General features: G+C 40.3%; 1 protein-coding gene and 1 long non-coding RNA gene across 2 annotated transcripts; both read left to right on the top strand.

The window, feature by feature from the left end:
* The first annotated feature begins 255 nt into the window (after positions 1 to 255).
* Positions 256 to 25,963, top strand: LOC139148727 (uncharacterized). Its single transcript, XM_070720199.1, has 10 exons — positions 256 to 352; positions 838 to 1,002; positions 3,256 to 3,528; positions 18,646 to 18,871; positions 19,566 to 19,786; positions 20,312 to 20,419; positions 20,903 to 21,007; positions 22,048 to 22,158; positions 24,066 to 24,173; positions 24,857 to 25,963. The coding sequence occupies exons 1-10, from the start codon at positions 304 to 306 to the stop codon at positions 25,147 to 25,149; spliced, it is 1,659 nt and encodes a 552-aa protein (XP_070576300.1). The 5' UTR covers positions 256 to 303; the 3' UTR covers positions 25,150 to 25,963.
* Positions 14,147 to 15,746, top strand: LOC139147962 (uncharacterized). The gene is made up of 2 exons (XR_011555842.1): positions 14,147 to 14,413; positions 15,552 to 15,746. It is a non-coding gene; the product is annotated as an uncharacterized lncRNA (long non-coding RNA).
* Positions 25,964 to 26,170: the final 207 nt, after the last annotated feature.

Raw genomic sequence — 26,170 nt, 5'->3', positions numbered from 1 at the left:
GATTCAAGGCTTTTCCAGCTTTAGTTTGATGTTTACAGCATAACTTACAAGTGTTTGATTGCTATGAAACAAGTTATGCTTTATATGGATATGAAATGCGATCCCAAGGTAACCTCGACGCGGGAAACAAAACAACGGTAGCAAAGCACAATATGGAAGTGGAAAAGATATGAAGGAAGAAAAAATCAATATTTTCTGTCTGAATCTGACTAAATGGCGACTTAAAGGAAACCTGTGGTATGAATCTACGTTCAGAATTTTACCAGGAGCCGACGAACAACACATTCATCATACGTACACGTCATGTTACATTATCAGCCATATCTCATACTGTTTACTATACGCTTTACAGGTAGGTACCACTTCCCCCTTAACGGTTTTAAGCCTTTTCGTTTAGCCAATTTCCACATCATTACATATATACTCATTTATAATGTATAGAACATTGAGAGAGAGAGAGAGAGAGAGAGAGAGAGAGAGAGAGAGAGAGAGAGAGGGGTGGAAGATGAGACCAAAAGTCCCTGTACGCGTGATGAAATTTTAGATATGTTAAATATTCAAAATTTTGTGATTGCAAGACGAGTTCTCTAGTTAATGAGGGCCGACTTTAGTACAGCAATTATAAGAACGAATGTGCAAGGTGATGCATGTTATAGCCAAATGAATCAGACTGGCGAATTCAATTACGAAAGTTTGATCCGTTGTTTCTGTAAAACGTTTTCGAGTTTGACATCGACAAACTTTCAAGTCAAAGGTAGTTTCACTTATTTTGCTCTCGCCTCAATCATTTTGGTCACGGTGATGCCTAATGTTGTATACCTGCTTCAATATTCGCAGCCGTCTACTGTGTGTGTATCCCCAACACTTGGCAAGAAGTTGATGGTGACTGCTTTGCCTACTTCAGCGAGCCAAAACATTGGCTGGCGGCTCACTCAGACTGTATATCGAGAGGTGGTACATTGGCTAAGTATACCTCCTCATCTCAGAGCGGAATGTTTACAGGTGTTTGGTTGTTTCTTTTTTCTCCCCCATGCATTATGTACTCAAATGAATGTATGTACCCGTAGCTAAATTCCTGATCTAGAAATCGTTCAAGCCTAAATGAAGTTTCAAGTCACCGTATTATCTTCTGCAATATTTGGTCAGATAGTTTGTCAATGCTACTTTTTAATTGTAAAAAGTATGGATACTCTTATGCCAAATAAAAAAAAATTGTGGATTTCCGATAACCCGACCTTTCCTATTTAAAATCCTTCCTTTTTTTCTTATTTTCAAAAATCACGCATGATTTTGCCAAATTTGGTGTTTTTTATAGGTCGCACTGAAAAAAAACTAAAACGTAAAAAGTTCCTGACCGACTTACCCCAGTAGCCGAGGGCTTGTTAACGGAACCACAGCACGTTTCCTTAGGGCTTATCTTGTATTGGTGTACGACTACATTGCTGATTGTCCAGACATCGCGCATTATTGGCCTTGTCCTAACGCTTGAAAACGTTCAGCTGTCACTCGAAATCGATGAAATTGTAATGATAACAATTCAAAACTATGTAAATATTCTTCACTGCTTCTGATGTCCACACGAAAACTATAACTGCGTTAAAGGATTCAATATACCTCGTCATCGGCTCACAGTTATCGTTAATAGATATTGTGGGACCTTGACAGCAATTTGACTAAATTTCGATATTTAGTAGCTCATTTGACCTATCTTGGCAAGAACTGGTATGAATTCCAAAAAGCTTCAGTCTGTCGGACAGTTTCCCTCTCCTATCACAGCTGTTACTGCTTTGTCGGACTTTATTGATTAATACCATTTATTTTATTAATTATTACATTCTTGTCAGGATTATGTCATCTTACTTTCGCACATGCATGCATGTATACATACATACATACATACATACATACATACATACATACATACATACATACATACATACATACATACATACATACACACAAACATAAATATAATAATAATAATAATTTATTTCACCATAAGAAATGTTTAACATTTTATGAAAATGACTGTATGTACAATTGGTGGGGACCATGAAATATAGTTCAGCAGAACTAATCTTCCTTCATGGCCCCAACAAAATATATGAAATAAATAATTTTATATAATGAAGGTATTTAGAGTTGCAAAAATATTATACATGTAGAACAAAATAGGTGCATACTCTGATACTAAATACATAAAGAAATAACTTCAAAAAATATTATATCGGAATTGGTGGGGAAAACAGAGCAACAAAAAATATCACAATTTAGGAAAAGGGATGAAATCAGGAAAAAAAAAAAAACAGTACAACAACATTTATAACTGAAAAATACTTGTTGAAAAGATTTGAAGTCTGACAAATTACGAAGGAAGAAAAACTAAATCAATCAACCATAGAATGGAGGAGGTTTTGTTTCAACTCCTTTTTAAATTTTTGTCTTGATGTTGTCTGTTTAATTGAGGAGGGAAGTGAGTTCCAATGTTTTGCAGCAGCGAGCGTAATTTGATTTGTGTGAGAGTGAGATTATGTTTTGGGATACAAACATTTCCAGCAAGGACTTGACGAGTAGAATAATCATGCACAAGTGGTCGAAAAAATTTAGTGATGTCATGGGAATAACGATTATGTTTTAGATCAAAGACGAAAGTACAAGTTAAAAATTTACAGAGATTGCTAATGTCAAGAATTTTTAGTTGACGGAAAAGTGGATTAGAGTGGGCGCAGAAATCGCAGAAGGTAAAAAGGCGAACAATTCTCTTTTGTAACCTATGGATAGGTTCAAGGTGAGAAGAGTAGGTATTGCCCCAGATCTCTATAAGTAGCTAAGATGAGGTAGAATTAAGGTATTATAGAGAAGAATTAGTGTGGATCTAGGGACATAATGACGAATGCGAGATAATGTTCCAATTTCAGATGTGATAATTTTTATAACATTATTAATATGGGATTTCCAAGAGAGATTAGAGTCAATTAATATTCCAAGATACCTTGCACATGTCACTCCCTTTATCCGAGTGTTATTAATTGACAGATTTCCATCTATAGTAACTCTCCTCTGAGGCGTTTTAATTATCATGTAGTTTGTCTTGTCGACATTAATGGTTAGTTTATTACTCTTGCACCATACATACATACATACATACATACATACATACATACATACATACATACATACATACATACATACATACATACATACATACATACATACATACATACATATGTAAAGTATACTTTCGATTTTTCGCAGACAAACAGTCTCCTGCGTGGATTGGTGTCAGTAAAAGGTCTAGCGGCCAGTGGAGTTGGTTCAACGGCGATTCATTGAGCACACCTTCGCTTTGGGCAGCGGGCCAGCCGGTCTCCGACACTGATAAAGTCTGCGTTCAGGAAGACAACGACGGATACTGGCTCAACGCTCACTGTGGTGAAGAGACTGGATATATCTGCCGTCAGGGTTACGCCCTCATCGACCAAGAGAATGCTGCAGAGCCAGCCCAATGGCTACGAGAAGGAACCCTTTGTGAGTAAATACAATTATCAGTTTGTGTTCCTTGGCTTGAACACCATGTTTCTCGAATGAGGGGCTCATCAGCGAATTTTTATAAAACTCATTGTTTAAGGTTAAACTTACAGCAGACATATTGGAGGCACGTTGTCAAGCCGTGCTGTATGGAAAATTGTCCATTATCTCTCATTTTGCAGCAAAAAAGAATCGAATTATACAGATATCTAACAAATAATTGTATTTCACATTTTTATTGTATTGTATGATATTGTATTGTATTGTGTTGTATTTTATGTAGATCGATAGATAGATAGATAGATAGATAGATAGATAGATAGATAGATAGATAGATAGATAGATAGATAGATAGATAGATAGATATTATATGGGTAATGAATATAGAAACACTTTCAAATTGCCAGTTAGTTAAATATACGCTTTGATATTTGAACAAATGACTGTATTTTACAATTGTATGGTATTGTATGGTACTGTATGTATGTATGTATGTATGTATGTATGTATGTATGTATGTATGTATGTATGTAACCAGTACATTTTGCTGTGGTAACGACTAGCGAGACAATTGTTTATTATGACTCAGCTAGGGAGTTCAGTTTCAGAACTTTCGAGACTTTTTTTGGTATGGCGTCAAACTTGGACGCAAGTTTGAGTGTAATGTGTGCATTTTTTGCTCACGTGTTTACACACGTGGGCATATGTCGCAGCGATGTCTGTCTGTCTGTCCGTCTGTCTGTCTGTCTGTCTGTCTGTCTGTCTGTCTGTTGGTCCATTATCTCAAAAACGGCTTATCAGATCAGAATCAAATCTGGTACATATATTCAGTTAGCAAATGGCAAGAACTGATTAGTTTTTGGTGGGTGTGGCTTGCATAGTTTTTGCTCATTTGCATAATTAATGATTTTAGAAAAAATGGATATATATTAAAAACAACTGCACACAATTTGATGAGATTTGCTACAAATGTTGATCACACCAAGATATATCAGCAGTGGGAACCATTAAGGGTGACATGAAAGATAAATGCTAATTTGCATATTTAATGAACTTTCCTAACTAGGGATATATGTCTGATTTGACTCGATCAAAATTAACCAAACTTGGTATGTATATTAAAGATACTATTATTTAACATTATTGAAAGTCATTAAGCGTTTTAATTTCAGCCAATTCCTAATTTGCATATTTCATGAACTTTGTTAATTAGGAATATATATTTGAAATGACTGGACCAAAGTTGATGCAACTTGCTACATGTATTGAAGCCACTATGATACAACATTTTTGAAAGTCATTAAACATTTTTACTTCAGCCAATTCCGAATGTGCATATTTAATGAACTTTCCCAATTAGGGATATATATCTGAATTAACTTGATTGTAGTTATTGAAACTTACTATATACATCAAAGATACTGTGATATAACATTATTGAAAGTCAAAAGACATTTTACTTCAGCCAAAACCTAATTTGAATATTAAATGAATTTTCATAATTAGGGATATTTATCTGAATGGACTTGATCAAAATTGATGAAACTTACTATGTACATTAAAGACTCTATAATACAATATTATTGAAAGTCATCAAGCATTTTCTCTTCAGCCAATTCCTAATTTGCATATTTAATGAACTTTCCTAATTAGAGATATATGTCTGAATTGACTTGACCAACATTGACAAAATTTGCTACACATATTGCAGATACCATGATACAACATTACTGACAATCACTAAGCATTTTTACTAAAGCCACTTCCTAATTTACATATTTAATTAACTTTGCTTATTAGGTATATATACCGGGATTTACTTGATCAAAGTTGGCAAAACATGCTATGTACATTGATGATTATACCAGGTACTAGGTCAAAACAATATCGAAAGTCATTTCACATTTTCATGTCAGCTAATTTATAATTTGCATATCTAATGAGCTTTCACAGCTCGGCATATATGGCTTGAAGGACTTGGCCAAAGGTAATTACACTTGCTATATAAAGTGGTGATACAATGACAGCAGTAAAAGAACTTTAATATTTTTATTTCAGCTAACTACTTATTTGTATACTTCATGACCTTTTAGAATTAATCAGCGGTGATTATTGTTCATTATGTTGATCATAATAATTTCAATGAAGTTGCAAACATGTGGCAAAGGTTCAAATTTACACATAACTTCAATATATAATGAAACACGTGAGCATTTTCAGTTCATATCTGGTATTTAGATGTATCAGTGTTGTGAGCGCAAAGACGGACTTGCCTTTCCATGTCAGACTGTCGCCAAGTCTGACGGGTCTGCAGAAACCAGATTTCCGCGGGATAGACTGTTTTCATGGAACGAGTAGAGCTATCCTGGACAGTCGATCGAGCGCGGCTCGATCACTACATGTGATGCAGAAGAAGCCGTGCGCAGTGGTACCAGATGCCGACGGAGCGGAGAGGTAGTCGTTCGTCATTGAGAGTGAAAGCGGACAGTTTTCAGTAAGTTTAGTCAGATTGCTGACATTTTATGTGATCCATAGACACTTGATGTCATTGCGATAAACATTTAGTGAGACAATTTCAGCGTATTTCGTCGATTGATTGATGTAAACTCTACAGAAGTATCCCGGATGTAATCGCCGATCCAACAAGGAATCCGACGGTTGCACGAAGTTTGCCGAGTACCCGAAGAGATGTAACTACAGTGTTCGTGTATATGAAACATCGACCCGACGAGTGTTAACTTCAAGTTCTCTTCGTTGTTGCGGACTATAATGTGTGTGATCAATACGGACATTTGTCACATGCTTCATACAAGACCCCAAGTCGCGTGTTGATATTCTGAGTATAGTTTCTGAGTGTTTTTATGAGTCAAGTGTACCATTTTAGTAAAGTGTTGTGCGGACAGAGGTATTTCAATGTTTATTCATGAACACTTCAACGCATATAGTTTTCGATGACATAGTCTCAACTGAATGCAGTTTTGATAATTCAGTACAGAGATTTTTTACATCTTTTGAAGTCTGTATTCGATACTGATGTTTACGGTTTATCAGTACTAGAACAAAGCAGTTCTCTGACGTTGTTGTTATTGTAAACAGTGTTTGTAAACAATTTGAAGTATTTGTTTATCAACATTGCACGTGGTGCAATTAGTAATACAGAGTATATTTCATGTTATATGAGTGTGGTGGTTTCTCATTTCACACCCTGCTCCCTGTTGTTGTATACTTACAAAGCCAACGCCAAATTCGAACCAGGTGGCCCCAGCTCGAGAAATTAATTTGGCTGAGCTTCGGACCGGTTTGTTTCGATACCGTTGCCAGGAGCCGGTTACAAATTGGCGCCCAACGTGGGGCCACTGTATGTTTGGTTGTAATATTGTAGATATGTTGGCAAAGTTATAGCAACAGTGGTGTGATATATATGAGAACCACGCCCCTTTTTGTGGTGACGTTCATAATTAACAACGCCAAAGTGTTTCATTGTGTAAAGCCCATGTTGTGAGATTACTATTTCCGCTTGTGAGTACAAAGTGTCACTCTTGTGTGTCATTTGTTATTGCAATTACGAGTACTATTTACATGTGGCTGTACTTTTTATTAGTGAGTTTTGTTATACTGTCATACAAAACACCCTATTTGACTGTCCATATGGCTCAAAGGGGAGGGGATTTTACCACCCCTGTGGGACAAGGACGTCCAACTGATGTACAGTCTGAGTCAAGGTCAGCCTTGGGGGCGCTGCCCAAGACTGGCAGAGGGAGAGGTTTGCAGTACAAGTCCTCAGATGGTAAGAACACAGCTACACCCGGCGGTTCACGCAGACGTGATGATGTAGAAACGCCAGACAGTGGTGTCCTGAGTGGGTTGGAGGGCACAAACCCAAAGCCGCGACCCATACAGACAAGTACGCCCTCAACGTTGATTGGTAATAGGAGTCAACGGTTAGACACGAGCATGTTGGCAAGTGTGTACCAACCACCTCGTATAGATACATTTTCAGGCGACCCCAATCGCAAGGGTGACGCTGAATTCGAGATATGGCGGGATCAAATACAGTCTTTGATTGACTCAAACATTTATCCGCCCGAAGCCTTAACCCCCGCTGTCCGAAGATCATTGAAAGGTCGTGCTGCCGGCATATTGACAACGATGAGACGTGATGCTACTGTGGAGCAAATCATAAAGAAACTGGAAGGCAGTTTTGGTGAAATGGAAGATGGCGCGGCTCTTTTAGAACGTTTTTACCGAGACAGTCGACAGAGAGATGACGAAACTGCCGTTGAGTTTGGCGACCATCTAGAGCGGGCTATACATACTGTGAAAAGACATGGTGGTATACCTGAGTCCGCCATTGACGAAGCATTAATTTCTGTGTTTTGGCGTAACTTGAAAGAAGACAGAGTCATTGACATTGCTAGACCGCAGAAAGAGAAATGCAAAACATTTGAAGACTTGAAGAAAATTGTTCGTATTGCTGAGCGAGAGGTTCGGGACAGAGCCAGTATTAACAGCCAAGGTAAACACACGCCTGCTAGACAGTCTCACCAGTCAGTTGCAGCAGAGAGGACAGCTGTTGACGAAGCTGATTCTTATGGTAATATGGAAAAGTTACTGAAGGCAATGACAAAACCTATGCAGTCATTACAAGACCGAATTGACGAGTTGGAAAAGAAACAAACTGCCTCGGTAGCTGCCAGGCAACTACAATCTGATGCTGATAGGCGGATTGCAGAAATGGAAAGAGAGTTACACGAACTGCGAAACAGGTCAGATGCAGGAAACGAGATTGAACTCTTACGAAAAGAAAACCAGAGACTCAAAGAAAAGTTGAACGAAAAGAGACAACCACAAAAGAAACAGGGCTCCCCCAGCAAACCAAACAAATGTTATGCTTGCGGAGAGGAAGGACACATGTCTAAAGATTGTACATCACCGAATAAAAAAACTGTTAAGTGTTATAACTGCAATGGAGAGGGACACATAGCAAAGAGATGCCCTGAACCGAAAGCAGAAAAGAAGACTGAATCATGCAGGTTCAGACAATAAAACCAACTGGTCGCAGACATCCCTAATGCCGAAAGGCCAGACCTACACCCATTATGGCGACGAGATGTGTAAAGTCTGACAGGCTGGTTGGTGAGCCAAATGAAATGTATGCGTCTGTCAATGGAATTTCATGTAGATGTTTGATCGACACAGGGTCACAGGTTACCATGGTGAGTTCATCTTTCTACGACCAGAATTTGAAGTCATTACCAATTGACCCAGTTGAAGAATTGCTAGAGATCAGAGGGGCAGGAGGGCAGGCTGTGCCGTTCCTCGGTTGCATAGAAGTGGGTATATCATTTCCTAAAGAAGTATTCGGTGATGGGCAGGAGTTTACAGTCCTAGCATTGGTCGTGCCGGACACAGAGTACTCGAAAGAAGTGCTGGTGACAGTCGGCACTAATTTGTTAGGCCTGTACAAATACCACCACTGGAGGAAAGAGGAAACATGGCGTAGTGCAGTGCCATAGGATCTCGACAATTGGCCGCCAAGCACTACAAAGGTTAGAGGCCAGAGACAGATTCATTGGAAAGAAAGGAAATTTGGGAGTGGTGCGTGCTCTACTTTCAAGTCCCCTTAAGGTTCCTCCTAACCAAGCTGAAACTTTGTGGGGCAAGGCGAAGTCAGGCCCCCCAGGTGACAAGTATGTTGTAACCATTGAACCTAGTGGGAGATGGGACGAACATAGCGGTTGGATAAGTGGACCTATCTTAGCAGAGATGACGTGTGGGAGAAAAAGGTCAAAGGTACCAATAGTGATACAGAACAGAACTTCAAAGACTTTAGTTTTGAAACCTGGTGATCCACTGGGAGTGGCACGCGCAGTGATTGGTATCGAGTCAGAGCCCCCAGTTGTCATGGCGAGACAACACACCTGCGATACTCAGGGAGAGAAGATCATAAAGAGTGGAGGTCTTGAATTTGATATGTCTGAGTCAGTGCTGAATGGTGAGCAGATGTGTGCCGTCCAGCAGCTGTTCGATGAAAAGTCCCCTGTATTTTCAAAACATGAAGATGATTTGGACATTGCACTGTTGTAAAGCACAGGATCCCTGTCACTGATAACCAACCAGTAAGAGAACGTCATCGCCGTATACCTCCAGCCATGTACGATGAAGTGAAACGAGTTCTGAAGGGCATGCTTGATAGTGGCGCCATAAGAAAGTCGCACAGCCTGTGGGCAGCACCTGTGGTCCTCGTTCAGAAGAAAGATGGCACTACGAGGTTGTGCGTGGACTATCGTTGTTTGAATGCTCGCACCATACGGGATGCGTATCCCATCCCTCGCATAGAAGAAACTCTAGACTTACTTAAGGGTGCAAAGTGGTTCTCGTCTATAGACTTAAAGAGCGACTATTGGCAGATAGCTGTGTCAGAAGAGGATATACCAAAGATGGCATTCACGACTCCGCTTGGCTTCTTCGAGTGTTGTCGTATGCCATTCGGTTTGAAGAATGCAGGAGCTACCTTTCAGCGCACAATGGAGCAGTGCATGGATGGGTTGAACATGAAGATATGTTTGGTGTATCTTGACGACATCATTGTGTTCTCGTCAACATTTGAAGAACACCTTGACAGACTGAAAGTAGTGATGGACCGCCTCAAAGGCTACAATTTGAAGATAAAACACACAAAGTGCCAGTTCTTCTGTGATAGAGTTAGATACCTAGAGCATGTGGTGTCCGAGGATGGCGTAGAAACCGACCCAGAGAAGGTGAAAGCGCTAGAAACATGGCCAGTACCTAAGAATGTGCATGAGCTGAAATCATTTCTTGGGTTTACCAGTTATTACCGAAGATTTGTAGAGGGGTTTGCAAACATAGCGAGGCCGCTGACCAAACTCACAGCAGGACTCCCTGCAAGAAGAAAGAGGGGAAAGAAACCCACAGATAGTAAGCAAACACGACCAACATTTGTCTGGACTGAAGAGTGTCAGCAGGCATTCGACATGTTGATTCGAAAGCTAACCAACCCACCTGTTCTGGCATACACCGATTACAGTAAGCCCTTTGAGCTGCATACAGATGCCAGTACTTCAGGCCTCGGTGCAGCATTGTATCAGGAACACATTGTTGGCGGCAAGGTCGTGAAGAGACCAGTGGCCTACGCCAGTAGAAGTTTATCGCAAAGTGAGAAAAACTACCCCGCCCACAAGCTGGAATTCCTTGCGTTAAAGTGGGCGATGACGGAGAAATTCAATGAATATTTGTACGGATATTATGTAGAAGTTCTGACGGACAACAATCCCTTGACGTACATCACGACATCGGCAAAGTTGGATGCTACTGGGTACCGATGGCTAGCGGCGTTGTCAAACTATGACTTCAACCTAACATATCGGCCAGGCAGAAATAATGGAGATGCCGATGCCTTGTCAAGGAAACCCCAGACATGCAGACCAGCAGAGTTAGTCAGATTGTCTTCTGATCAATTCAAGACAGTGTGTCAGGGTCAGTTAGTGACACATTCACCATTAGTAGAAGCTGTTGCCCTCACCGCCACAGCAGTACCTGCTGCCATTGACGAGCCTATACCATGGCCGGAAGACAGTACACTGCCAGCCTTGAGAATGACAGACTGGAGGAGACTTCAACAAGAAGACCCAGTGATTGGCAGATTGTACGCGTGGAAAGCAAAGAGTGAACTTCCCACTGTGTCGGAGAGAAAGAAAGAACAGCCAGATGTTCAAATAGGTCTGAGAGAATGGAATCGACTGTGCTTTAGAAATGAAGTATTGCACAGGAGTCGTGTTGGAGCAGATGGACAGAAGCACTACCAGCTTGTACTACCCAAGGCGTACAGAGACATGGCCCTTGAAGGAGTACACGACAAGACTGGACATATGGGTCAAGAGCGCACCTTAGACTTGTTGCGTGCACGGTTTTATTGGCCACGCATGAGCCGAGATGTTAGTACCAAAGTAGAGACTTGTGCTAGATGCACACGCAGAAAGAATCCGCCAGGAGCGAAGTTGCGTGCGCCCCTAGTTAACATAAAGACCAGCCAACCCATGGAGCTTGTCTGCATGGACTTTGTGTCCTTAGAAGAGTCAAAAGGTGGCATCAAAGATGTATTGGTGATCACCGACCACTTTACGCGATATGCGGTGGCCATCCCACAAGAAACCACAGTCTGCCAAGACGACAGCAAGACATCTCCTTGATAACTTCCTGGTACATTATGGGTTCCCCAGTAGGTTACACTCAGATCAGGGTCGTAACTTCGAATCCAAGATCATCAGGGGATTATGTGAAATTGCTGGTATAGAGAAATCGAGGACTACGCCGTACCACCCACAAGGCAATGGTCAGTGCGAACGTTTTAACAGAATTTTGCTGGAGATGTTGGGAACTCTTGATAATGAAAGGAAGAAAGACTGGAAATCCTATGTGGCACCGTTAGTGCATGCCTACAATTGCACTAGAAATGACAGTACGGGTTACTCGCCCTACTATCTCATGTTTGGGCGACATCCAAAACTACCGATGGATGTGTATCTTGGTCTACAACCAGATGAACCTTGTTCAGACACGCATGAGGAGTTTTCCGATGCTCTTCGAAAGCGATTACAGTACGCATATGATATCGCGTCGAGACATGCAGAAAAGAGAGCGACTGATAACAAACAGCGCTATGATCAGAAAGTAAGAGGTGCAGTATTGGAAATTGGTGACAGCGTACTAGTGAAAAATGTCAACCTCAGAGGAAAGACAAAGATCGCAGATAGATGGGAAGAAGAACCCTATCAAGTTGTACGGAAGCTGGATCCAGATTTGCCAGTGTATGTCGTAAAGCCAATGTCTGGTAAAGGGCGACAGAGAATACTGCATCGCAATTTGCTGCTGCCGTATCATTCAAAACTGGAGGCACCAAAACTGACGAGTCCCACGAAACCTGCTGATCGTAAAAACAAACCTCGATCTATAGTTCCATGCAAGAGTAATAGTCAAGAGAAGACTGAAACTGGAAGTGCCCTTATAAAAATGAGGTCCTGGCAGGAGAGCGGCAGGAAAGCTGCAGGAGAGCGACAGGACTGTTCTGGGACTAAAGCTGCAGAGTTCCAGGGCAGATTTCTGGCCCGCAGAATCTGCCCCGCTAGCTGGGCAGATCACTTTGTTACAAATCTGTCCGGCAGAGCGGCAGCAAATTACTTGAATGGTGCAGCATCTCTGCAGGAACATTAGTGGCCTAATAATTTTGGCTGATCAGATATGTCTAACAACAAATCTGTCCCGTAGAGCGACAGAAAATGATAGGAGTGGAGCAGCATCTCTGCACTTAATGTATTTTGACTATCAGACCATGGAGGTAGCAGAGGACAGATCGACTTACATGTGTTCATAGTTGCACAGAGGCGATCAGAATTAAAGCTTAATATTTGCTGCGGTATTGTCTATCACAAATATAAAAAAAATAAAATAAAAATAAATGAAGTTTGCAGATGGTAGACATAAGCCCAAGCAATGTATGAACGTGAGCGTGGGTTTGCAGTGCTAATAGTTCATTCACAGTGTGATAATTAATAGACAGTAAAAGCTGCTATGATGTGATTGAGGCGATCGAGCTACAAACTGCTAAAAAGGGTATTCTGATGATTAACAATGCTGTTTCATGAGTACACTATAGGCAGCCACAAAAGATTCCTATGAAAATGTTTTCTTTGCCCATCAGGTTACTTTTTGAGCCAATGATAAATTAATCCGTAAGAAAATTCAAAATTAAATTCATGGCAGCAACGAAAATCTCTAGAAAATCGGCCGTAGTCCACGAAGGAAATAATAATTGATAACAATAACATTTCATTGCTTGCTTTTATTATAGGATTTACATCACGTCTGTGACAATATTTGACCTTAGCCTACAAATTATCTCATCGACAATTATTTCCAAAAACATCATTTTTACTTTGATCAGTGCAGTTACTAAATCGCCGACTTTTGAAGTTTTTAAGACAAGGAATAAATCTTGTAAATCCATTTTCATTATTGTTATTGTGTTCTCAACCCATGGATGCATGTCCGTGCACGTAATACGGGTACCTCAACTCTCCAGAGAAACACACGCGAACACAAGTTTACACAGTTGAACTGATGCGTTGGTTTTCGTATCTCACTCTGTCGCAAAGAATACAATTTTCATTGAAACTTGGGTCCCGTAAAACCGAAAAGGCACACTATAGATTTACGGTAGTAGTACCTTTGTACGATACACAGTTGTAACTTGTAGCACGGCGGCATATGGGAATGCTATACGTAGGGTTTCGCCACTATATTCCTGCTATATTCTGACATCGTGTCGCGACTTAGTAATGGCCACAGGAGCTCTCAATGTACTGTTGCTTGGATAGTCGATCGAACGCTCTAGGTTTTTTCAACGAACTTTCCGTCAGTGTACTTTTTAAACGCTTTTGAAGTCCGCTGTACTTCATGCTAGTTACACTGCAGCGATCGCGAGGACTTTGTACCGGAAGTAATAGTATCACGCATGATGACATCATAGATCATGTGAAGACTTCGTTATGATTGGTCAGATTGGTAAAACAATGAAAGGTCAAATCTCAGCGGCAATTATTGGACAGTTACGACCTTTGAATTACTGAGTAAATTGTCGCTGATTTTTCCCTATAAGTTTGACAAAATTTCGCGTAAATTTGCTGTTTGACATCGTCGTGACGACTTCATACACGCTAACTATGTATGTAAAACCTATAGGCAATGTTTACGACGCGTAAAAAAAGTCATCGTCGTCATGATCAGCTTGTGGAGATCGATCGGCTCGTCGATTTGAACAATGACCACCATAACATCCCCGTGGATCTAGGCGATCGTTTAAACTTCGGTAAGTACATTTTCGATTTGCCTTCTCTGTGACGTGAAGACGTAGTTTTTTACTGTTTTTGTTCGGCGCAATTCTCGAGTAATACTGTTCAATTGTATGAATTCTAATAAATTGGTATATAACTAGTGAGGTTGAACGTAGAGTGTACAACGATAGAGGGACAATGGTACAGTGTACACAAAAAATGGAGTACATGCCGACACTATTATCGACAATAGTATACTTCTCTCTTGCATTGGCAAAGGTAAAACTTTTGCTCATGTATACAAATTTCCCTCAATGTACGATATAAAAGGACAGATATAAAACAAAGAAGAACAATACATGTAGGAATTGTTGGATACGATTAAGTTCTCAAACTCTTGACCGAGTCTGGTACCTGCTACATGTATTCCAAAACGTACTTCTCTATGACATCAATATACATCTGTCTGCCTATAAGATCATTCTGAACGTGTGTCCTTAAAATTGAAGTTTATTTTAAAATTTTTATTAACGTATTTTGACATTTGTTTATATGTAACCTGTAGATATTTTGCTGGCATATTGTAGGGGAATCAGTAATTAATTTACAATATTTCATAACAATATTTCATTGAAGTTCTACATGAACTCTTACATCACAAAATATGCATACAATATTCTATTGCATTTAATGCTGCAACCTTTGATAAGCAACTTAGATATAAGCTCAGTACAGACCTACCTTTTTTCTAACTATGTTTCAATTTGGCTTTTAGAAAGTTCATGTAGGTATGCAATGAAGCGTACTCAAACCAAGCGAGTTTTACATGGTGAAGTCTACAATCTTAACGGAATAACTGCAGGGGATAAATCATCTGCAAATTAAATTTTGTTTTATGCCAATGATTCTACTTCTTTCCTAGTTTGAAGCAAATTGCAAGTTGAACAGATTGATACTAGACTACTGCTATAAATCACATTTTGTCATTCACAAGTTGAGGGAACATTTCTTTATTTTATGAATACATGCAAATTTCACAGTCTTCAATGTTTGATGGCTGTTGAACGAGTCAAAATTTTCAACTCCAACGAGGATTCTAACTTGCATACATAATTTTGTCATAAGTTTGATAAACTTTATATCTGACTTGAACTTTTTTATATTTTTTTCCAGCTTACACATAGGACAACTTCAAGATGACAAGTCAAGCAATAACCAAAGCTGTAACAGACAAGTACAAGTCTTTCAGAATAATCCGTCGTTGTGACAATATGAAGTTAAGGACTTTACGGACACTTGAACATTTTTTATATCGGTCATGTTGATTGGCTTTAAAAATATGGTGGATTAAATTTTATTCCTACCAAATTTTTAGCCCTTGCATTCTTTTTGGGGGGCAGCAGAGTGGTGTAGGTTGTGAGATGATGGCTTGGTAATGGCTGATTTTCAGCAGCAGTGATAAGTTTCAGGTTGTTGGAGTAAATGTTAGTCAGATTGCAGAAGGTAGGTTGATTTTTGTATGGCAGAGCAGCAGCTAGCCTGCCTGGCAGAGCAGTAGCTAGCCTGCCTGGCAGAGCAGCAGCTAATCTGCCCAGCAGAGCGGCAGCTAACCTGCCCGGCAGAGCGACAGCTAACCCGCCCGGCAGAGCGACACCTAACCAGCCCAGCAGAGCGGCAGCTATAACCGTCCAGCAGAGCGACAGCTAACCTGTCCTGCAGAGAGACATTAATCTTTCCGGGAGGGATCCAGCAAACCTAATTTGAATAGCAATGCCACGCTCTCCCGGAAAGATGGTCCTGGAGAGCTCCTGGACCACTGCGGGACCTTTTCTGGAGAGCTCCCGAAAATCTTGTCGGGAAGGCTAAAATTTTCATAAGGGTGATGTCAGTTGTGACGAAGAAGATGATGAGTACATGATAGGTCTCAACCCCTGTGCACCAGCTTTTATTCCCCATTGGATGGAGAAACAAGCACCTGTACAGAGAGTGGGAAGCAGAAATGTACCGTTGGAGGATAGTAGAACCAACAGTAGTGATGTTGTACACGAAACTAGTGTGCCTACCCTATTGGAGCCACGGGCAGTGAGCCCATTGTCAGTACCTAGTACACGGGGTGTACAAGGGCCATCATCATTTGATGTGGATACTTTTAACTATAGCCAGAACGAGTACAGACTGTCTGAAAGTACTCAGATGGGACCAGAAGTGATGAATGATTCACTGAATGTTGCAATGATAGAACCTGATGAAACGAGCGCAATGCAGCCAACGGACGATGAATCAATTGTTGATGCTATGATAGATGGCAATGTATCCCCAATCATAAGGAGATCAAAGAGACTACGCAAGAAACCCCAGTACTATGGATTTACTTAACAGTGTTGAGTAGTCTTATTGAACCTTTGTGCAAATAGTTGCATGTTTTATTTTTGAGTAAAGTAAGTGATCGTATGTGTTATGCTGATGACATACATGTCATTAAAAAAGGGGAAATCACTGTCGTATATTTATGATGTTATCCAGACTACATTGTTTGTATAAAAAGTCTTGGTATTTCTAAAGAGCCCTTTCTGCCTATATGCACATACACAGCATATAGCATTTCTCAATTTGTCTTATGTAATTGAGACAGGCACTCAGATGCCATTTAATTCTATGTGAGAAGTATTTCACTTCACTTACAAGAGTTGAGTGTAATTTTTGTGATATTCTATTGAGATGAGTATCATGCATTCCGCAAGTGTGCAAAAGTGCGGGACGCACTTTCCCGGAGCAGGGGAGAGTGTAACCAGTACATTTTGCTATGGTAATTATTTCGATACGACTAGCGAGACAATTGTTAATTATGACTCAGCTAGGAAGTTCAGTTTCAGAACTTTCGAGACTTTTTTGGTATGGCGTCAAACTTGGACGCAAGTTTGAGTGTCATTGTGCATTTTATCTAGATGTATCAGTGTTGTGAGTGCAAAGACGGACTTGCCTTTCCATGTCAGACTGTCGCCAAGTCTGACGGGTCTGCAGAAACCAGATTTCCGCGGGATAGACTGTTTTCATGGAACGAGTAGAGCTATCCTGGACAGTCGATAGAGCACGGCTCGATCACTACATGTGATACAGAAGAAGCCCTGCGCGGTGGTACCAGATGCCGACAGAGCGGAGAGGTAGTCGTTCGTCATTGAGAGTGAAAGCGGACAGTTTTCAGTAAGTTTAGTCAGATTGCTGACATTTTATGTGATCCATAGACACTGGATGTCATTGCGATAAACATTTAGTGAGACATTTCAGCGTATTCCGTCGATTGATTGATGTAAACTCTACAGAAGTATCCAGGATGTAATCGCCGATCCAACAAGGAATCCGACGGTTGCACGAAGTTTGCCGAGTACCCGAAGAGATGTAACTACAGTGTTCGTGTATATGAGACGTCGACCCGACGAGTGTTAACTTCAAGTTCTCTTCGTTGTTGCGGACTATAATGTGTGTGATCAATACGGACATTTGTCACATTCTTCATACAAGACCCCAAGTCGCATGTTGATATTCTGAGTATAGTTTCTGAGTGTTTTTATGAGTCAAGTCACAGTCCCTCTGGTCAAGTGTACCATTTTAGTAAAGTGTTGTGCGGACAGAGGTATTTCAATGTTTATTGATGAACACTTCAACGCATATAGTTTTCGATGACATAGTCTCAACTGAATGCAGTTTTGATAATTCAGTACAGAGATTTTTTACATCTTTTGAAGTCTGTATTCGATACTGATGTTTACGGTTTATCAGTACTAGAACAAAGCAGTTCTCTGACGTTGTTGTTATTGTAAACAGTGTTTGTAAACAATTTGAAGTATTTGTTTATCAACATTGCACGTGGTGCAATTAGTAATACAGAGTATATTTCATGTTATATGAGTGTGGTGGTTTCTCATTTCACACCCTGCTCCCTGTTGTTGTATACTTACAAAGCCAACGCCAAATTCGAACCAGGTGGCCCCAGCTCGAGAAATTAATTTGGCTGAGCTTCGGACCGGTTTGTTTCGATACCGTTGCCAGGAGCCGGTTACATATGTATGTATGTATGGTATTGTATGGTACTGTATGTATGTATGTATGTATGTATGTATGTATGTATGTATGTATGTATGTATGTATGTATGTATTGGCATAACTGTTCATCTTGCTTTATATTCATGAGTGCAGACGGGTCAATATTTCTAACTTTCTCGGATTGTCCCCCAAATAATGCGGAAGATAATGTATTTCGCTTTTTCAGCTACTTGCCCGTACACCGGTCATCTCAATTTCGGTCCGGCTGAGCCATTTTTCAATCCAAGAACCGGATCTTGCTACTCCTCGTTAGGCACAGCCGCTAGTTGGTCTGCATCAAAGGTGAATTATTGCGAGCCAACGTTCGTAAGTGTGAACAGTGGTCTCCTTGACGTCGAAGATGAGGATGAAAACTTTGTCATTTACGCAGAGATTGTGTCCCGCTCAACAAGGTAAGAACTGAGAGAGAGAGAGAGAGAGAGAGAGAGAGAGAGAGAGAGAGAGAGACAGACAGACAGACAGACAGACAGACAGACAGATAGATAGACAGACAAAGAGGAGAGGAAGACAGACAGAAGACAGGCACTATAGGGCATGCTGATGGTGTTTGTAGTTATAGTCATTGCTGCATTTAAAGATGGGGAATTCATTTTCTATAATCCATCCGCAGTTTTGGTATGATACTACTCAAAACATATGTCCCGGAACATTTACAGGCCGGACATTGCCACCAACCTGCTGGGGCTAGGGGTAACCGAATCCAGTATGTCAACGCATGCGTACATGTACACAGCATAATAGCGATTTGTAAACATTTCAATCTTTGCTACACTACTGTACTAATTAAAGCTGTGTACAACAAACAAACGAGCTGAGATACAGTTTGGCATGTATATCAGGACACTGCTGCATGCAGATTTGTATTTCACTGCACCTTGATGATGAAAATGGTCCGATTAAACTTTTTACCAACTTTTTAGATGATACAACGGTGCATTGAATAATTGCTTATCTGCATTCAAAGGACCCGCATGCGTCTAGATTGTGACACTTGGATCATCGTTCTTAATTCTAGATAGATATATCACGATTGTGTTAAGTCATAAGCTTCTGGAGAACTCACAAGTCCACGACTCTTTCCAACAGCAACGTTCCATGGTTAGGTCAAAACACGCGTGACCTCGACGGACAAGTGGAACTCTCTGACCGTTCGACTCTGGCCCAGTACACCAACATCAATCGCGAGGACCCCGTAGATAATAGCAAGGACTGTTTTTACATGTCCCTGGACGACGGAAGCACATGGCGAAGATACGCATGTGATGGTGTGAATAGGGCTGTATGGTGCAAGATCAGTCCAATTACACGTAAGTATACTTATCAACTGACAGGTCAAGATACATTGAACTTCTTTAACACCATAATCGAAATCAACAGCAATCTATCATCTGGCATTTCTTGCGTATTATACGAATTTTACGTACGTAACCGTGTAAATTTTATTTTTGAACTTCGCCTTAAAGGCAAGTTAAAATGGACGAGTTTGTATTTAAAATGCATTGCTCATGTTTTTGGCGTGTATGTTTCGAAGCAAAAACATTTATTTACAGAATCAAAATCATTTTAATCATATCTCTGATTGGTACTAAATGGACTGTGAACCACCCCTTCATATAATGATAGTAGAGTTAATAGGAAGAAGATTTCTTCCCCTTCTCAACCAACTCTAGAGGGCCAGTAACTGAACTTTAAATGATTTTTCACTATTTTTATTTGTATGTCAATCACAAAGCGAATGCAAAAATTAGAAAGTGAGTGCTGTTTTCGAAAGAACACCATCCATATGATTCAAGTATTCACAAAATATTCTACTCTTCAACGTTCATTTACAGCGATATGTAGCTCGGATGCGACATGTATTCGCGGAACATGCAGTTCATTAGGTGTGTGCAAATGCGAGCCGTACTGGACGGTTGACCCAGCTACCAAGACGTGCAAATGTAAGAAATGAACTTCTATCTAATTGCGTATTACCTTCCGTTTTCCTTTCAATGATGGTGTCTTGAACATATGTAGCCGATACTGGAGTCGATCGAAATGAATGGAAGATTCGATAAAAACAAATCAAATAAACAAACAGGTAGACGAACAGGGAGCCAGAGAGACGAACACGTTTTCAACAGGTGTGTTGTAAATCGCTATCGCCAAAGGGTTAAATCGAAAACTTCGTCCGGGGAAGATATATAATCGAAGTGCAGTTGTTGTGAGCATGCATGGAGTGTCAGCAGACTGTGGCTTCAGTATAGATAAGAACGTTGATATTCCTAAAATCGTCAAGAAAATAATGAGACATAACCCAACCTCTTATATTTAAAAATGCTGTAAAATTTTGTTTTCGTGACGCTAATGTAACTACATCAGCAAAACAAAAGAACTTTTATCATCTGTGGATGTAATCTTACTTACATTCAAACTTCTCATAGCTTGTAGCGACGACAGAGCTTGTGCGGCTGGTTCGTGTGTCGGCGGAGCGTGTGTTTGTGACGATCCTGGTGTTCCAGTCGATCCGATCACATTGGCCTGCACCGGTATGTAATAAGGTCTAGATATTAACACTTTGACGAAAAGACATGCAGCCTCGCAGTCCAACACAAGCTGGTTAATTCTGTCTGTGGGCCAGCACAGAAAACAACAAAACAAACCAATCAACCACCGAACTAACGGAAAAACCAACATATGTGCTTCACATAGAAATTGAGATTTATGATAAATCAATTCAAATTCAACAAATTCAAACAAAGGCTTATGGAAAACCATGAGGTACTTGTTTGTACCTCAATATGTGCGAACAAACACACACCACAGTTCAAATTAGGAGAAAGTTTGTGCTGTCCCTGCAGTGCACACAAATATATGTCGAGGCACCGCATTGTTACAGACCGTTTTCGTTTCGTCTACAGTATTTAAGGCGAAAACGAAATTACTACTCAAGATATAAAGAAAATGTCATGTTTTGCTTGAAGACTACATGTTTTTGGACCGTCTCGGCATTGCCCTCATTACGACGAGAAAACAGAGAAATGTTGTCATGCTGCAACACAAAAACGTTCCGCCATTTTCTTAAAGCTTACACCAGTCTGTGAGATTTTTTCTTGTCTTTTTATGCCCACAAAAGTTACTGAGAGACATGGTCTCTTTTGAATGCAACAAGTTTACCAAAGCAACGGTTTATTAATCGTCGGTAACGTAGTTTTGTTTTTGTCTGACGTTTCACAGCAGTTGCAACTGGTAAGCCAAAAGAATATGTTAAAATTTGAGAGTCCAACTATCTGTCCCCGGGACATATACTACTTTAATGTTGACAATTTAATATTAGTCCTGACGAGATTTATTCGTCAACTATAACATCGCATATTATATGCAATGCGTTGTTATGAAACATAATAATAAATAAATATCATCATAATAAAAATTTATAAAAATATAAATAATCATCATGATATCAAACGTCAAAGCCAGTCTTTTTATCGGTCATCGTGTTCCAACAGTAAATTAATGCTCACTTATGCCAGTTGACATATATTAAAACATTTTTATATTGTACATTCTCTTTCTTAATATTTTCCAGTACCTGATCCAGTGTGCGATGACGACGCGGACTGTTATCATGGAACTTGCTTCCTGAACAGTTGTATGTGTTTGGATGGTTGGGGTAAAGACGGTGACGGGCTGTGCACGGGTGAGTACCTAACAAATGACTGAAATGACGCGCACCTTGTACTTCCATGCGTATTTTGTCGGCCGAGTTCATATGAACTTTGTGTTTCCGTCTAGTTACGTACACGCAAACCTGAGGATATCTTGCGTCGCCATTGGAGGATTTGAATAGAACTGATAGCTACAATCAGTAATAATCTTTGGTGCCACCGTGTGTTTCAGGTGCCGCCAACTAAGCTGTTCGTGCAAAAAGGTGTTCGTGCGCAATTTTTCAGCGGGCGGGCAAATTTCAAAACTAATCAGCGGGCAGGGAGAAAAAGTTAGTATTTACTGTGGGCGGGGAAGAAATTTCATTTTTTCTGTGGTCGGGCAGAATATTTTTGACAGTGGGTAACGGAAAATACGGAGAGGGAGGGGAAAGTCGTGCTTGATAGAACTTGTGGGGAGATATAAGCGCCTAACTTAGAGGGGCGCAATGTTCTAAGGTATTAGTACTATCTGCTTTCAAGGTTTTGCGCTGTCTTTGATTGCCTAGAGGACATTAAGTGGGCAATGGGGAATGTCAGTAGTGGGGAGAGGGCAGTGGGGAGCTTGAATTGTTGTGGGGAGTGGGGAGCGGGCAGACCATAGATACTGGAGGGCTGTGGGCGTCAAAATTCAGTGGGAGGGCATTTTATTTTTCCCGTGTATGCTAGTGGGAGGGCAGTTACGAACAGCTCTAATTTCCCCTCCAAATTTTAGGTCAAGGTCAAAAAAAGTAAAATCGGTATATCAGCCTTCAAAACATGTTTTGTGATGATTTTGCGAAACTGATGAAATCTACCAGTTGGCGGCACCTGGTGTTTTCTGAACAAAACAGAACGGCAGCTACACAACTCAAGATCAGTTTCCGGTTGTGAAATGCTGTGAGCCTTGTCAAAGAGGGCGCATTGTGAAAGACACCCTTCGTCTTGTGAATACTGTGTCCAATAATGGTATTTGACAGTGGGACAGTGCTACTTCCAAGCAATGTGTTTCTGTTAATAACATGGCTGACTTACCCGTACGATTAAATTCTAAGAATGCTACTTGCTTTTCTGCTCAACCATCTCCGAAAAGCCTGAAATTGTCGAAGTCAATTTTCGTCTATTATGTCGTGAAATTGGCTCATATTGTATACTTTTAATCCGTGCATTCCAACCAGGATAAGTATCGATATGTGGAGCGTACGATTTTGTTTGCAAAGAATTGTAGACCTTGGAATGTGACATTGTTAAAAGTGTATGGAAAGATATGTGCAAATTATGGCACGCAACTTTAAATAGTCCAAACAATCCAACACAAAGACAGATTATTTTCGGTGAAAACAATTGGTCAGATTTACTCAATAACATAGTACTGGTGTACAAAAAGTATATTTATGACTGTAAACTTAAAAAAGAAGCACCAACGTTTCAGATATTGAGAATTACAGTCAAACATATTCAAAGACTAGCATTTTTTATTTCAACAAGAAAGAACACAGTGTCTATTTATAAAGATAAATGGAAGGAATTTGCCGCATAGTTCCTCCTATCTCTCTGAAAATGAACCCAGCTCTGTACAATGAATGTATCCATTTTAAATATTGTCCTTGCAGTATCTGTAGTTTTTCCTTTTTGCCTTTGGTTTAGACTTTTGTAACAGCCTTTGCCAGTCTTTGTCTTTGTTATTGATAAATAAAATAAAAATATTATAAAAAAAAGAATTGTAGACCTTAGGATTTGTGATAGAATACGGTGTTAAATCGATTGTAATTCCCAAGGTATACGTCACCACACCGACAATATTCAGTTCTTGTTATAATGCTCTCTCCCTCTCTCCCTCCCTACCTCTCTCTCTCTCCCTCTCTCTCTCCCTCTCTCTCTCTCTCTCCTCTCTCTCTCTCTCTCTCTCTCTCTCTCTCTGCAGCCTGTCTCTCAGACGCTCGCTGCGTACACGGATTCTGTGACAATGGTGTGTGTAATTGTGACGATACCTGGTGGGGTTACAGTGAAAGTGAATTGACTTGCACAGCAGGTGAGTGTAATTCCCAGTCAACCAACTGTTTTTGTTTAGTTTTGTTTTTTGTGAATTATTTATCACGAGCGACTGTCCCCCTCAACATTCATTTTTTGTGTAAAAATATCCTCCGATCATGAATTTATTATGCACAATTTATCGAAACGCTGTTTGGCCGTCCTTGTAAACTGAAACTTTCAAGTGTTTTTATCCGACCTAGAGATTTTTCTACATCGTCTCATGCACATAGGATGTCACAAAATGAAGTGAACTTTTTGCCTTTTGCTGATTGAGAAGTAAACTTTATATGAAAACTCCATTACCTGTAAGTTTTGATGTTGTTTCCACTTATTTCGTTCTATTTGTAAAACATAGTATTCTACTCCAAAAATCGTTTCGAAATGCCTGTTTTTCAGCTTGCCCATATAGTCAGTCCAGTTCGCTTCTACTGTCTGTGGTCTAATGTTATTATTGTTGTCAACAGAAGTTTAATCAGGTCTAGCATCTATTTGACGGGTGAGAAATAACATAACTTATTGTGCATTGTGTTCACAAGGGTAGCTTTTACATTAACATTGAAGAAACAGTACTTTCTGGGTCAAAAATGATGAATGCATCATTGTCAATAACTCATTGTTTCATAACTGGTGTTAACTGTGCGTGACGGACGGCTTATCATCATCTGTTATCCTTTGCTTCAGGAACACCACACAAAATAAAGCGAACTGCCAACTTTCGTAGTGGCCTATTTTACAAGGAAGGCGACGGAATGGTTGGACCGGCCGTCACGCCCTTGATACAGACGACTGCCTCGACCATCATAGGCTGCGCGAGCGCATGCACTGCAAACGACGGCTGTCAAAGTTTCCACTATCAGAATGTCGATAACCTGATTTCAACGGAGTCTGCTTGTTTCCTCTTCAACGAACTACTGACTTCTTCTGAACTTCTGCCCGACGCCGAGTATGAATATTACAGGGTAGATGGCCCGTGATCGAATCCACACATAGTCTAAGATGGACAATCAAGCAGTACACAATAAACAATAGGTGCTAAGATGAGACCCCAGAATAGACAGCCAATTCATGTTAAAATTGGTTTTCACGCAAGTTGACGTCTTTTGTGTAGTTATTCTTATTAAAAACAAAGTGGCGTCATCGTAGTTATGCATAGACAACGATTTATTCAATAAAAATGCCCTTTTTCGTAATACTAAATCGTCAGCCATAACATAAGGCAACGATAAAGTTGTTGATTTACTATCGGTGTTGCCGCAGGTTTCCACGTCGTCGAGGTTTTGGGGAGGGGGAGGGGAGAAAAGTGACATAAGGCGTGAGGTGAGAGGTCATCAGCGACACTGCACCTGGTGAAGATTTCAAGGGCTAAGGAAAAAGTCATGGTACATTCCTATCGAGTAGGAGAACAACAAACTCGTAACTTGGCGCTGAAATAAGTTGCGGGATTTGTTTTGACATTCCGTTCAGACGAGAGGGCACTCTATATTATGACCTTGCGTTGGTATTTCACACAATTCTCTTTCTTAGAAGTTTCGGCTGTCAAGGTAGAAGCAACTTAGTCATTGGAATTTGAGCAGCTTTCCAGCTTTGTCGAAAAGTGTTAGGTGATATTCTTCATAAAAGCAGCTTTACTATTTTCAGGGATGTTTCACCTGCAAGAACATATATTGTCCTGGTTGTATCGCATTAAATCGAATACAGCTAAAACACACTAGATTTCGATTAACTTCTTTTTGAAAAATAACGTGATCTATATTGTGTATGGCCATAAGAAAAATGAAATTACCTGGGAAATATATACAATGATTACCGGTTAAAAAGTACTTCTTTACAAGCTGCCTCTTCAGCAATCTGATTAAAATCAGATGTAGAGTACGGCGACGTCTACTTACACATACGCGGTATTCTCTTGCTGTCGCCTCTCACCTCTCTCTGTTATGAAAATAACGGCACTAGTGAGAGGCGACAGTAAGAGATACCGCGTATGTGTAAGTAGAC

This window comes from Ptychodera flava, chromosome 13, assembly GCF_041260155.1.
Source record: "Ptychodera flava strain L36383 chromosome 13, AS_Pfla_20210202, whole genome shotgun sequence".
NCBI lineage: Eukaryota > Metazoa > Hemichordata > Enteropneusta > Ptychoderidae > Ptychodera > Ptychodera flava.
Note: the sequence above shows the minus strand (reverse complement) of the source record. Positions and strands in the feature narration are given on the sequence as shown.